The sequence below is a fragment of the Ailuropoda melanoleuca genome, chromosome 17 (assembly GCF_002007445.2).
Source record: "Ailuropoda melanoleuca isolate Jingjing chromosome 17, ASM200744v2, whole genome shotgun sequence".
NCBI lineage: Eukaryota > Metazoa > Chordata > Mammalia > Carnivora > Ursidae > Ailuropoda > Ailuropoda melanoleuca.
Genome location: NC_048234.1, coordinates 4,934,904 through 4,949,637, shown reverse-complemented (window position 1 = coordinate 4,949,637; position 14,734 = coordinate 4,934,904). Strand labels below are relative to the sequence as shown.

Here is a 14,734-nt window from a genome sequence, read left to right as displayed (position 1 = left end):
GGTCTGGAAATTTCCCGTTTGTTTCGTGGTACACTAATCAAGCTGGCAGAGATGGTAGCTTCCCTCGCCTGCTTTGGTCTTCCACGTCCCTGGGAGAGCCTCCCCAATAGGCCACAGAGGAAGCCCCCACGTGGACTGGGATCGGTGGCAAGGACTCTCCCCCTCCCCATGGCCAGTCTGGCTTTCAGGGTCTCAGGCAGTTTTGTTGGCTTCCGGGTACCCCTTGGGGCACCTTGGGGACAGACCACCCAACGCCCCATAAGCAGCCTGTGTGGACACAACCGCAGAGGCAGAGGCCCTGCCCCTCCGTCCCATTGGTGCCACCATCCCGTTCTCATCACGGTCACATGCAAAGCCACCGGGGCATGATCGGGGAAGTGGGGAGAGGTAAGGGTGAACATCTGCCCCCAGTTCAGAGACGCCTGGGCCTGGGGTGGGGCAGGACCCCGCTGTGCTCTGCCCTCTTGTCACACGTGGTAGCCACCCACAGGTGCTGGAAAGTTCCCAGAGGCACCCCACCATCTTGGAACTAGGATGTTAAGTAAGCATCCACCTGCCTCTCCAACACCCAGAATGAACACAGCTCCCAGATCTCATTGTCACGGCCTGCGCTGGATGGAGCCAGCACAGCCCCTGAGAAATCCGGCCTTTGGCAGCCCGTCTCCACCATCACCGTCACTCACTCTGCCAACCCAGAAAGCCCAGCTCGCCTGATGTCTGCGCCTGGGCCAGGAGGGGCAGTCCTGCCCAGACACCACCCTAATGCACGTCTCCTCTAAAACTGGACAACAGCCTGCAGAGAAGCATCATTAATTTTTCACAAGGTTCATCCAGGAGTGCCCGAGCCGAGCTGAGACGAAGCCATGTCACAAGTGCCTGTGCCAGCAGCCCGCGAAGGGTTAACCCATTAGCCCACATCCTGGTGAGCTCATCCCCACTGGAGCCTGCTCAGTGGCTGGGATCCCTGCGGCACATCAGCTCCTAGATGGGGCCAGGGAGGCGTTCTCTGGCTGGGATGAAGAACTTGGACAGAAACTCACTGCCGGCTTCCTCCCCCCGTGCAAACCGTGTGTGATTCCCAGGTTCACCATCCTCTCCCCTGGGACACTGAGGACAGTAAGTAAGGAGGGGATCAGTCGCCTCTGCCCTCCCATTTCCCTGGAGAAACGAGCTGATTTTAACTTTGCTTGAGAGTGTGTTGAGTCTCTGAATGGGAACTGGAATGCAAATATGATGGACGGAGCCTCGGGACGGGGTGAAGCAGCCATGAGCAGGCTGGAGGGGACTGCCCAGGGAGAGTGGTGATAGCCCGGTGGCAGGGGAGGAGGGGGCTGCCCTCCTATGTGCCTGGGAGAGGGGAAGCTGTGTGCAGACGGCTGATTCAGCCCTGGGTGTATAGCATCTATCCTTCACCCTTGGCCGCTGGGAGGGGCAGGGAGGGCCAGGCAGGGACCTCAATCTCAAACCCGGGACAGAGGCAGGAACAGAAAAGCCAGACAGCGAAGGTCCAGGTGGCCCTCCAGTTCCCAGAGTACATGGGCGGGGGTGGGGGAGGACCTCACACCCAGAATGTCCTCCCGGGAATCCCAGATGAGACCTCAGCATCTGCTACTGATCCCTCCCTGCGGCACGCAGGCATGGCAGGTGCTGAGGGCAGGTGCCAGGGAAACAAGGGACAGCAGGCTGGCTGGAGCAGGCTTCATCTCAGCAAGAGGAAACAAGGCAGGCACGGAACACAGACCGAAATACGTAGGGTGAACCAATCGTCCACAGAAAAGCAGACGTTATGACCTGAGCTATTTTTCCGCCTCGTTTCTGGGCAGGGTCTGGGTGCTGGCTGGGTGACAGGAAGAGGGGAGGTGAGTGGCACTGTCTGGGTGGAGCGTGGCCTTTGGGGAATTTCCCTTCCTAGAAGTGCTGTGAGCAGGTGACAGATGGGTGGCCGAGCCGTGGTGACAGTGGCAGCATATTCAGAAACGTTCTGGTTTTATCAGCTCAGGCACTGGGCCCCACTCACCTTATCAGAGGAATGGGGTCACCAACTGAATGTCTTGTTGAAGGGAGGGCAGTGTCTGGAACTGGCAGCCGGGTGGGGCCGTGGGGGGACTCCAGGGGAGAGAGAGAGCAAGACCTCTCAGGTCTCGGGAATGTCACAAACCCACGCGCGTGGGTCTTTCTCAGAAATAATCCATGGTGTTATTTCCGCTGCTTGTATTTGGCGGCCTGGCCTCCCGGATGCTCCCACCGGATGACCAGGCTCTCTGGGTCCAGCCTCCAGCAAGGCCGTGTGAGCCTCGTCGCCGCCGAGTTCTGCTTTCGGTCCCTTGAATTCCCAGAATAGCCCAGCTCCTATCAGGGAGAAGCCTGGGAAGGGACAGATAACTCCAGGCCCGAGCACAGAGGGGTCTCTTATGGGGGTTGCTGGATAGTGCAGAAGGATGCCCAGCTAAAATCAAATCTCTCACAAACACCAAATACATTTTTGGTGGATGTCCCGTGCCATATTTGGCACATTCTTGTATAAAAAAAAAAAAGCATTCATTCAAATTTTACATTTACCTGGCTACCCTGTCATTTTATTGGCTCTATCTAGAACCTGTTACTACTGACTGAGTGTTGGCACGTTCAGAGGAGGACGCAGCCAGCAAAGGCCAGGAGTGAGCGCTGAGGTGAGGATGTGCAGGAAGGGAGAGGGGGACGCCAGGAAGGAGGGCAGGGAAGACAGAGGAGGGGAGAGCTGGGCTCCATGCCTGAGAAGGCACAGTGTTGTGTATAACAGACCAGGGTTTGGGGCCAGGCAGCTCGGGACCTCAGTTTCCTTATCTGTAAAATGGGAGTGAGGGCAATAGTGCCCCCCACCTAGAGACACCAGCAGGAAAAGGGGCATTCTGGGTGAAGAAAGTGGCAGGGACCATTTGAGTGATGGTGGTGCTGGTGACTTGGTGTCCTGCTCTGTGACAGGCCCCTGCTTCTCTCCTGGCCCGTGCCCAGGAGCCCCGGCTCCAGCCCCCCTCATCCTAGGCAGCTCCACCCAGCAGTGCAAGGCCTCACCTGTCACCCGAGGCAGCCTCCACTGCAGTTCCGTTCGCTGCCTGGGCCCCATTCCAAGTGTCCTCCCTTGGTTTGAACAGAACATGGAAACTGTCCCCCAGGGGAGCTGGATCCACTCGATCTCAGGCTCTGGAGCCACACAGGCTCCTAAGCTCCCCTTCCGATCCTGGCTGGCTCCTCCCTGCTGAGTAACTTGGGGCAAGCCACTTAACCTCTCTGATCCTCACCTGCAAAATGGGGTAACTGCTGTCCACCTTCGGCTCCATGGGAGGGTTACATGGTGTGATGCAGACAGAGCGCTCAGCATGCTTCCCGCCGCATAGCAAGTGTCTGGTAAGTAGCAGTTACTGCGGTATGGAGAGCGTGTTCCCCTCTCTGAGGACACTGTTTGCTGCTTCTGCTTTGGAGAGGCAGCTTGGGGCACCGGGAGCCTTCGAGAATGTCAGCCGTGGAGATGTCAGTCCATTAGAGGTGGGGGGCCGGGGCTGCCTCAGTCCTTTTCCTCCGTCAGTCCCATCCTACCAGCCCCACTAAGGTCAGGGGGTGTCGTTGACAGCCATCGGGTACAGGGAAAAGGAATGGGAATGGGTACTTGGCCTTGACCACAGTCTCACCCGCCACAGCCCCAACCAGAAATGGGAAAGCATGCAAATTCACAGGGTTAGCTCCACTTCCCCGCAAAACCCTCTCCTCCCTCCCCTGCATTTTGGGTCATTTAACAAGTGTCTGCTGAGCCCACCCCTCCCCCCCTCGGCAAAGCAGGGAGCTACCTGCTGGAGAGCATGGGAAGCTGAGAAAGCCCCAGCACCAGCCCCTGAAGGGATCTGGGGAGGGATGAAGAGCTTCCAGTCTCCAAAGTACAGACACGAATCTGGTCATCTCCAGGGCAATAATTCACTTACATCACTTCCAACCTCCATTCCCAGTTAAGTGGGGCATTTCAGACGCTTCGGGAATCTGCCGGAGGGGAAGCGTTTGGTCTTTATTATCTTGGACCCTCACTATTGCTCAGCGCCTTGCATAACCCACACACACAGCGCCAAACCATTTCTACGCTGGGGGATGAATGAATATGTGATCGCGTGAGAAAAAGCTCAGGTCTTCCGACAGCTTCTCTCCCCTCTCATTTGAGACATTGCTTTGCCTCATTTGTCTGAGACGCCACTGAGCAAGCAAATGGGCAGGGAGGGAGGAAAAGCACACCTCCTGAGCTCCTCTGCGGAGCGGGAGACTGGCGTCCTTGTGTCTCTAGGAGGCCGGCACACAGGAGTGGTTTGGAAAGTGGTGCCGTGCTGGGGAGCAGTGTTCGCTGAGCACTGCATAGGGACCCGGGGAATACAAGGTCAAGAGCCAAACACGGAAACAACACAGGTAGGCAGGGTCTCCAAATAAGGGCACGATGACAAATAGGTGGGTAAGTAGACCAGCGCTAACAAGATTAGGGGACAGTCCCATGGGTCCCTCCCTTCTGGAGAGGATCTTTCAGGCCACCAGACCCAGTCTTTGCTCCGTCCAGGGCCCCCTGGCTCACAGAAAGTCTGTTTTCCTTCGCGGGGTGGTAGGTTTCCAGAGCCAAGGCGGACAAGGTGAAATTCCTGTCTCTCCATCTCTCACCTCTATTTCCTGTCCCAATCCCAATTTCTCCAAGAAGCACCTTCTCTTCCTTTCCAAATTTCCTCCTCATCGGAATCAGCTCCATGGTCTTTCCCATATGAACCAGGTGACTCCCTCACTTTACAGATCTCCCTGTAACATCGCCACCCTGTCCTGGGGTCACTTCGCCCTGGCCCGCACCTCTCATTTTCCAGGTAATGCGTTTCCTGCTCACGCCCCCACGCTGGATCCCCGTGTTCCACTATCGATATTCCACCATTCTTGGGTTAGCTGTCCTTCCACCTGCTCCCCATCTGACCCATCAATTATTAGGGTTTTTACAGTCCATTTTCTGTGGGGTATAATTTACACACAGGGAAATGCATAAGTCTTAGCGTGCTATATGGACAGATGGACCCCACCCCGGATAATCCACACCAATAATACCACCAGAAGGAACATTTCCATCCACCCCGGGGAAATCCCTTAGTTCCTTCCCATAATTCCCTTCCCTACAATACTCTTTTGAGTTCTGTCACCTTAGCTTACTTCCTAGAAGCTTCTAGAATGCCCTATACATGGAAATATACTATATTTTATACATGTGACTTCTTTCACCCTGCATGTCTGGGAGACTCATCGACGCTGTGTATCAGAACCTTATTCCTTTTCACTGTCCAGTCCTTTTTATGGCTTTGCTATTCTGTTGTGTGAATCTATAATCTCTTGTTGGGTGAATTTCTGGCTTGGGCTGTTGTGGGGAAGGCTCCTATATGAATATTTCTTAAACAAGTCATTTGTGGACACAGGCTTTTCTGTCTCTTGGGCAAATAAATATCTGGGAGGGCAACTTCTGGGGTGAAGGGCGTGTGTGTGTGTTTAACTTCATAAGAAACTACCATCCCTGTTCCCAAAGTGTTTGTGCCATTTTATATTCTGCCAGCAGTGTACAGGAACTCATGTTTTTCTGCATCTCACCATTTGTCTTGGCAGATTTTTTTTTTTAAGATTTTACTTATTTATTTGAGAGAGGGAGAGCATCAGCGAGGGGAGACGCAGAGGGAGAAGCGGGTTCCCCACTGAGCAGGGAGCCTGATGCAGGACTCGATCCCAGAACCCTGAGATCATGACCTGAGCCGAAGGCAGACGTTTCACTGACAGAGCCGCCCAGGCACCCTGTGTTGGGAGATTTTTAAACGTTGACTGTTCTAGAGAGTGTCCTGCTGAATCTCCTTGTGGTTTTAATTTGCACCTCTGTTGAATATCAGTGTCAAGCATCCTGTCCGCGTGCTTATCTGCCTTTAATGGTCTCCCTAAATCTCTTGCCCATTTGAAAAATTAGGCTGGTTGTGTTTTTATCCATCAGACGTAGCACTTTTTTACATATTCCAGATACACGTCCTTTGACAAATACATATTTTGCAAAAACTTTCTCCCAGCCTACAGTTTGCCTGTTCATGTCTTCTTAGCAGGTTTCAATGAGCAGGCGTTTTCAATGACAATGAAATCTCACTTACTGCTTTTCTTTTCACGCTCGCTTGTTGCCTGCTCTGTCCTGTCTGACAAAGTTCGCCAGCCTCCGGGTCACCATGGTACTCCTTTCTGCTTTCTCCTAAAATCTTTCTAGTTTTAGCTTTTATGTTCAGGTTATGCCTGTGATCTGTCTCAAATTAATTCTTTTGTGGATGCTCGGAGGCGGGGTCAGGTTTCATTTTTTTCCAGTGGAACATCAGTTGTTCCATTGACATCTGTCGAAAGGACTTTCTTTTCCCCCACTGAATTGCTTCGTCAAAAGGCAGCTGTCCTTGGTTACTGTTTGGATTTTTTGGCTGGCTGCTGGAGACAGTGGCCTGATTTCCTAACAGTCAGACTTAGACGTAGCAAGCCGGCTTCCTGGGCTGGTTCCTACAGACTGGGGCTCAGAGTTCCGGTTTTTTAAGTAATCTCCACACCCCACGTGGGGCTCGAACCTACAACCCAGAGTCAATCAAGAGTCCCAGGCTCCACTGGCTGAGCCCACCAGGTGCCCCTCAGAGTTCTGGCTTTCAGACGCGGTCTGGTCATTGTCTGTCTGGATATTGCGTTTCCCATCATTGTAAGTATTTGCAGACATACAGTAGAGATAGTAATCATAATGAACGTCCACATATCCACCTGGATTTGAAACTATTGAGCATTTTGTCCTCCGGCATCCGGAGTCGGGGGTTTTCACATGAATCGCAGCACCACGGCATTTCCTCCCTGTAAGTCGTTTCGAGATGTAGCTTCGTATCTTTAAGACATTTTCCTTTGTGTCCCCAGTATCGTTATCATACCAAATACAAATTTTAAATTCTCGGTGTCATCCAGTGCCCAATCCAAATTCAGACCACCTTAAAATTATCCCCAAATGTCCTTGTACCATCGATCTGTTCTAGTCAGAATCCAAAAAAAAGGGGAACATATTGCATTTAGTTAGACCTTTTACTTATCTTTGTTTAAACATTTTATTGCCGTTTAACCTCCACACAGAAAAGTAGTCATATCACAAGTGTCCAGCATGAATAGGACACACCCAGGTAACCAGCTGTAGCCAGATCAAGAAGCAGAACGTTGGAGCATCCAGAAGTTTGTGGCGTGTCCCTCATCCACCACCCCCACCAGGGGCAACCAGTATCCTCACTGCAAATAGCACAGATTTTGAATTTGATGTAAATGGAATCTGGCTGTACGTAAATGGGGGTTTTATGTAAATGGAAGTGTGTCTGGCTGCTCTCGGTCGGTGTCGCGTTTGGGGCATTTGGGGCTCAGTGCCCATTCAGCCTTGGGGTTGTCCCTCTTTCCTTCTTGTGGCTGGGTGGTCCCAGACCGGTGTGCCACCTTGGCGCCCGCCTGCGGCCTGCCAACCCCAGCTGTGTGCGACGGTCTCTATCCACGAAGTCAGCCTCCTGACACTCCAAATGTGACCCATCCTCTCTTCTCAAACCGCTGACCTGAGGGCCGAGCCCATATTCAGATCTGTGGGGAGTCCAGGAGGCCCGACCTCCGGCCTGCCTGCCTGCCTTCCTTCCTTCCTCCCTTCCTTCCACTGTCTCCCCCACAGCCCCAGCCTGCGGGCCTTAGTACTTGTCCATCGCTGAGGTGTCAAGGACAGGAGAGAAAGGTGGGCGTGTTCATTTTTTAGGGATGTTGTAACAAATCACCACGGCAGTCGCTGAAAACAAAGGAAGTTTATTCTCTCCCGGTTTGGGAGGTCAGTGTCCAAAATCAAGGGGTCCTAAGGGCTGGTTCCTTCTGGAGGCTCTGAGGGAGAACCGGGTCACTCCTCTCTCCTGGCTTCTGGCGGCTGCTGGCAATCCACAGCAATCCGCGGCTCTCCTTGGCTTATAGAGGCATCCCTTTAACCTCTGTCTCCGTCCTCACCAGGGTGTCCCCTCTGTATGTCAAATTTTCCTCTCCTTTCTCTTACACGGACATAGTCACTGGACCAGTCTATTTGAGGATGACCTCGTCTGGAGACCCCTGCCTTCACTGTAATGCTTGCAAAGGCCTCTGATCCAAATAAGGTCACATTTTTCGGTGCTGGGTGGACCAGTCCATCCACTGTAGGGAGTGAGGGAGCCTCCAGGACATACAAACCAAGCCCCCGAAAACTTACTCCAAACCGATAATGTGGTTGCTCTCCCCGGGCCAGCTCCCCACATGTTCCCTGGTCCCTCACAGAGCTGCAGCACTGGGGCCAGGCCCTTGGAGCACCTGCTAAGGGTGAGGTGGGGGGGCCCTGTGGAGGATGAGTCAGCTCAGCCTTGGCCCTCGAGCAGTTTGCAAGCTGTGGGGGGAAGCTGGTGTGGGGCTGCAGTCCGCACCAGATCGATTCCCCCTCCCCCACCACACACAGGGGACATCTGGCAATAGCCGGAGACATTTTTGAGAATCATGACCGGAGGCGGTGGTGTTGCCGGCATCTGGTGGGTAAAGGTCAGAGTCGTTAACAAAATAGCCTACCATGCACAGGAAAGCCTCCCTATAACAGAATATCCGGCCCCAAATGTCAACAGTACTGCTCTTGAGAAGCCCTGATACTGGAAAAAAACAGAGAACGTTTTAGGACTCTAATAAAAGTGTTATGAAACTCATCTCGCCCCTGAGTTGGGGATTTCCAGGAAGCCTGGAGTCTCAGAATTCAAGTCTGGGTCACTACCAGTGGACTGATCTAAGATGGCTTTAGAAGCCGCTTACCCCAACTTATTCATTTTACAGATGAGAAAACAGGGACCAAAATAATAATAATAATAATAATAATAATAGTAATTATCATGGCAATGTCTGGAATACCTATCATATGTCACATGGGATAGTAGTGTTTGAGGAATGTGATGGTCCCCACAGCGCAATGGGGCAGATGTTCTATTCTATTTTAGACGTGGGGCTAGTAAGTCTCAGGGGGTTATGTAAGTGGACCAGGGTCCAACCGCTTAGGTAAACTGGCTTTAAGCGGTGGTCCCTCTGATGTCAGGGACCTGGATGTTCCCATCATCACACACAGACACCACGAGTAAGTTCGCTGACTTGCTGGAATCACGAAGGATTGATTTTGCTCAGTACGGTGTCCACTCCATGCCTGACCTCCTGCCTGGCCAGCAGGGGAGGGGTGGCGGAGAAGTCACAGTGTTCACCCTTGTTCTAGAAGGGAGAGCTGCTTCTCCTTTGGTTACTGCCTAGAAAATGAAGCCCTGCCTGCCCCATAACTGCGCCAAGACCCACACCTCCTCCTAGGAAAGTCAACTAAATTAAAGGTTCCCGTTCTCTGAGATTTCATGGGCCATTACAGTTCAGGTAGAGAGATGATAGATGGAAAAACAGATAGATAGATAGATAGATAGATAGATAGATAGATAGATAGATAGATAATAGATAGATAGACATCTACATGAAATGACCAACTTCTATCTTGTCAAGGACAGATACAACAAAACCAATGATCCTCTTTCCATTTTATAAAATGAGGAATATTCCAATGCCAAAAAAAAGAAGAAAGAAGGAAGAATCTCAGAATGAGATTGTCCTTTAAATTGAGTAAAGGTAAAACTAGGAAAAATTTACGGTGGTGCTCTTATTTCTCTATTGCATAGCGACTCACTACAGAACTACTAACCTACCCGCATCATTCCATACGCAGTGAGAGGCTACCTGACGGGCAGATGAAGCCCCAGAGTGAAAAACTCAGACATTCTCATAGTCGAAGGGCCCTCAGGACTCATGCAGACCAGCACGATCTAGTGCAAGGAGATTTTAAGCCCAAAGGCCTCGGTGTGAATCCCAGCACAGCCGCAAATGAGGTCAGGGGAGGCTTTGGCCGTGCTTCTAAATCTCGCTGGTCCCGTCTCTGCCCTTACAAAATGGGAATAGACAAATGATCTCCCTGCAGGGCTAAAGTGCATGTGTTTGGTGCGTTTAGCAAGGCCCGTCTCCGGGACCTCTGGCCATGGTCCCCGCCTCCAGCACCATATTTCCTGTGCAGGAGGCAGTAGCCATCTCCCACCCAGATGGCAGCTCCGTGGGAGCGGGTTCTTCTCCACCCAGCCCAGGTCCACTCAGTTGCAACTGAGAATCTCTGCATTCCTACCGTCTCCCAACCCCTCTAAGCATCCAAAGGCAGCAAGCCCTTCTGCCCTAGGTCTCCACTGCCAAGTGGTAGAAAGGGCTACCCAGAGAGAAAAATCCTACTGCAGATGTCAAAACATCCCCAGAAGAAGCCAGGTGGAAAAAACCAACCTAAGCCATAAGACCCTAAGCCTCCCCTCTAAAGCTCTGTGATCCCTTCCTTACCCCCAGCTCACAGGGGGAAGGATCAGTTTACAAAGGGCTGCTTGGCTTCTGCAAATGGACCACAGGATCCAAGGGGCAGCAAACACCTGTGTCCCTGTACTGACAAAAGCACATCCATTTTTCAAAGTCTTTGGAAGCAGAGACGCAAATATGCTCTCTCTAGATGAGTGTCCGGGAGCGTGAATATCTACCTTCTGAAGGGCATGGCAATGTTACGATTCCGATTTCCTCCATGTCAAAGGGGAGGGGTCTAAAACTGCTTGTTCTAGAAAGGGGGGGCATTAGGGTTGGGAGAAGTGGTTCAGGCCTGAGCTGCTGCAGGGTGGAGGAGGGCGGGAGGTGAGGGATTGAGTTTGCAGTGAACACCATGAGAAGTGTTGGAGGAGAAACCATTCACTCAGGGACCCTGCTTTTCATGGAAAAGCCTTGGTAAAGAAGAAATAGTAGGTTCCAGGTATTGGAAGCTCCAGATGCCATCTTCTCGATCCCAGGCTATCTTTCACTCAGGCGTCAGTACCATGGTTTCCAGACTTACACCCCCCTCCATATTTGGGTCTGACTCACCCTATTTGGGGTGCTGGGGAGTGAGCCCATTGTGATGGGGATGAACTGCCCACCTTCCCCGATACACGTTTTGCTGTTGGAAAACACTCTCTGGCTCCCCACTCTCACAGAGAGGGGTGTTAGTAGACCTGATCTGAGTGGGGCCTGCCGGAAACAGAAGAGGTCAGAGGAAGAGTGGTGGGGTTCCTGGAGGAGGGGAGGAGCCGGAGTCAAGGACCAAAGACAGAGCAGAGGCTGGAGAGAGTGCTGCTTGAGGAGAGACACCCCGGGCAGGCAGGCAGGGGCCCTGCAGAGAACAGAGATAGAGGCTGCAGCCTGGGGACACAGGAGGAGAGAGTGGCCAGCAGGCAAGGTCCCAGAGCTCGGCTCCGCCTGGGCTTTAATGCAGGGAGGCACCGGGCTCTGCCAGTTAGAACGGATCCAAGCAGTGTTGTAAAGGAAGCTGGATTTATGCTCGGGACCCTCAGGAGGGAGGAAGCGGAAAGGACGGTCTGTGGTTCATTCACTCACTCGCATCCTGAAAGGGAGGCATCATCTCTAGGGTACAAGCATAGGGCCAGAACCTCTGGAGACAAGTCAGCATGATGCTTCAGGGCGGGGAGTCGGTGAGGACCTCCAGGAAGCACGCGGGGGCTCTCTCAAGCCTCCCTTCCTTCCCCACGCAGAAAGTCCGGGGGAGGAAAGGGCTCTGGTGACCAAGAGGTCCACAGACAGGCTCTAGATGAGAGAATCAGAGCAGATGGCTGGCTAGACTCCATACCTTTACAGGCCTGAGGATGACTTGATGTCATTCCCGAGGAGGGTGGGGGGTGGAAGGCCACACTCAACCTGGGGCATGACTGTCCTGTGCTGGAAAAGCACATAAAATCCCGGGCTGCACTGAAAGACGTGTTCCAGACCATAGAGCGAGAGCAAGACCAGAACGGGTTCAAATCCAACCTCCGGCAGTTCCTCACCCTGTGCTCGGCAAACGAAAGCGTTTATGAAGTGCTTGCAACATGCTGGACATTGACCCAGGGCATTACACATCTTAACTCATTCAACCCTATGGAGAACCCAATGAGATGAATAGTATTGCTATCCCCATTTTAGAAATAAGAAAGCTGAGGCACAGAGACGTTAAGTAACTCACTCAAGGTCACACAGCTAGAAAGTATTGAGTCTGAAAATAAGACGCCATTCGATAAACCATAGCTTTTGCTTTTTTAAAGGGGTACCACTGTGCCCTGTTTTAAATACTAAAAGCAATTGATTCGAACTCTATAATATTTATCTCTCACAAGAAAAAAAAAAAACATGCCAGTGAGTGGTTTCTTATTTACATGGCTCTCATTTGACTTTCTGTTTGGCTTCAGCACAAAACCCGGTATCGCCCTCCGCTGAGAGCCAGGCCAGAGATGGATGCTGAGAACAGGAAGGGTGTGTGAGGACTCCTCTGGCTCCCCCTTACTTCTAACTGTTGTGGGTACCAGGTGCCCAGTCCTGAGAAGCCATGACGATGGAGGCTCTCCCGAAGGCCCTGGAGGTCGATGAGAAGTCTCCAGAATCCAAGGACCTGCTGCCCAGCCAGACGGCCAGCTCCCTGTGCATCAGCTCCAGGAGTGAGTCCGTCTGGACCGCCACCCCCCGGAGTAACTGGGAAATCTACCGCAAACCCATCGTTATCATGTCGGTGGGCGGCGCCATCCTCCTCTTCGGCGTGGTCATCACCTGCTTGGCCTACACCCTGAACCTGGGTGACAACAGCCTTAAGGTCCTTAAGATGATAGGGCCTGCCTTCCTGTCCCTGGGACTCATGATGCTGGTGTGCGGGCTGGTGTGGGTGCCCATCATCAAAAAGAAACAGAAGCAGAAACAGAAGTCAGTTTTCTTCCAGACTCTCAAGTCCTTCTTCCTGAATCGCTGATGGTGGCCTCATCTTCTGTTCTCCCCATCACCCTACTGCCTCGACCAGGATGAGATCTGACGACATCCAACATCCCATCTTCTTGGTGTCGGTGGTGGTGGTGGAGGGGGTTTAGCCATAAGACAGCCAGGCAAAGCCTCTTCCTGGCCCTGTGGGACAGAGCTCAGGGCTCCACATGCAGCTGGGGAACGCTGCTGGCTGGCTCTCATTTCGTCTTTCTGATATTGCTATGCCTGCCTTGATGCTGGCTGCAGCCATCCCCCCTCATGGCTCGTTCCCCGCTCCTGCATCCAGGACATACTCATCTAACTCTCTCTGCCAAGCGCTATGCATGCTGGGAAATTCCCTGGGCGAGGCTGTGCTCCAAGGAGAACCTCATGTTGACACACATCAGAGTGTCCGAGCTGGATTCCCCATTTGCATCCTTCCGGAACCCAAACTGACACATAGAGGTCCCTCACAGAAGAGAGGGAAGACTGACTTCTGGCTCGCTGGGTTCGCCAGCCCCAGCTCTCTCAGTGGGCAAGATACTGATTTTCATCTCAAGTGACAAGACAAGTCACGAGTGTGAAACATTCCAAAGAGTGAACAGTGGAGGGTGTTCAGGGAAAAACACTTTCCAAGAAGGCACACCCCACCCCCCAGAGAAGGCTCTGGGAGTCAGCCAGCCGAGGAAGTTTAACTCCCAGTTATACAGTATTTATGCCAGAGACTGTAGGGTGGGCTGGGGGGGTGCCACAGTTTGACCTTCTTTCACCTTCTCCTTGACTGTTCTCCCCTCTGAACTTGACAATTAGCCATGGATAAGTGCATGTTGCCCTAATTTCCCCCTTCCCCCTATCTGCGCCTCTATCCCCCAATTCTAGAACAGCAAGACAGAGACCTACAGAGGGATTCTATAAGATTGTTCTCTCCTTCACCTCCATGGAGAACCAAAACCAAGATTGCATGCCATGTTTGAATGGTCTGTGGGTTTCCAGAGATAGGATTTGTTTTAGAAAAGCCTATCTGCTTTCCTTGTCCCTACCCACCAAACAAGCAAACATTTTTTGGGTGCCTGACTCTGGGCCAGGCCCTGGGATGGGAACAGTCCAGACAAGGTCCCTGCTCTCATCTTCTTTCCAAAGCAAGAGATACAGCCAGGCCAAGGGGCCATTGGACCACCTGTGCTGAGAACTCTATGGGGGAAATGCGGCAGGTGTGGGAACGCAGAGGGGGCATCTCACCCAGACTGGGGAGAGGACAGAGATACTGTGTCCTCTGAACAGAGAACAAAAGGAAAGATAAGAGCTAGCAAAGGGGATAGGGAAGGCATTTTGGGTAGCAGGAATTGCCATACAGAAGCTTGGGTGGCAGGAGTGGGGGGCGTAACACGATTAGGAAACTGCACAGAGACTTCTCCTCTCTTTCCTGCTTGCCACCTGCCAGTGTGCAACCTCTCCGGGGGCCACACTGAGGTCACGGACTGGGAGGGAGTTTCCAGGGGACCCACCAAGCAGAAAGCACCCATGCGTTAAGTGCTCCCAGAACCCGGGGCTTCCGGTAGCAACCAGAGGCTCTTGGGTGACAGACAAGGAGGTTGCCCTAGGCCAGGCCAGAGGCCCAGTGGAGCACATTTGATAGAAAGGTGTGAAGGGAGGGCATCCTGCACTAGAATCACTGTTGGCTTGAGCTGCCTCCCTTCACTGGGGCTTCTGGGCCCACTTCCCCTGTCACCATGGCAACCTCTCTCTCTCTCTCTCTCTCTCTAACAAGCCGCCAGGTATTTCCATCCTTCCTGGTGGTTCCCTAGGCAGAGTCAGAATCTCACTA

The 14,734-nt window shown here is 52.6% G+C and overlaps 2 protein-coding genes across 3 annotated transcripts in view; one reads left to right on the top strand and one right to left on the bottom strand.

The window, feature by feature from the left end:
- The first annotated feature begins 964 nt into the window (after positions 1 to 964).
- Positions 965 to 13,641, top strand: PIRT (phosphoinositide interacting regulator of transient receptor potential channels). Of its 2 annotated transcripts, none has more exons than XM_019801760.2 (2): positions 965 to 1,116; positions 12,372 to 13,641. In XM_019801760.2, exon 2 carries the CDS (start codon positions 12,509 to 12,511, stop codon positions 12,920 to 12,922), a length of 414 nt encoding a protein of 137 aa, XP_019657319.1. In that variant the 5' UTR covers positions 965 to 1,116; positions 12,372 to 12,508; the 3' UTR covers positions 12,923 to 13,641. The 2 variants fall into 2 exon arrangements, with proteins under 2 accessions (XP_019657319.1, XP_034503243.1); XM_034647352.1 differs by lacking the exon at positions 965 to 1,116 and adding an exon at positions 2,594 to 2,669.
- ADPRM (ADP-ribose/CDP-alcohol diphosphatase, manganese dependent) overlaps positions 8,404 to 14,734 on the bottom strand; it is a 137,633-nt gene continuing 131,302 nt past the window's right edge. The window contains exon 4 of the mRNA XM_034647349.1: positions 8,404 to 8,588. Coding sequence (XP_034503240.1) covers positions 8,419 to 8,588 — 170 coding nt within the window. The 3' untranslated portion in view covers positions 8,404 to 8,418. The remainder of the gene's footprint in view (positions 8,589 to 14,734) is intronic.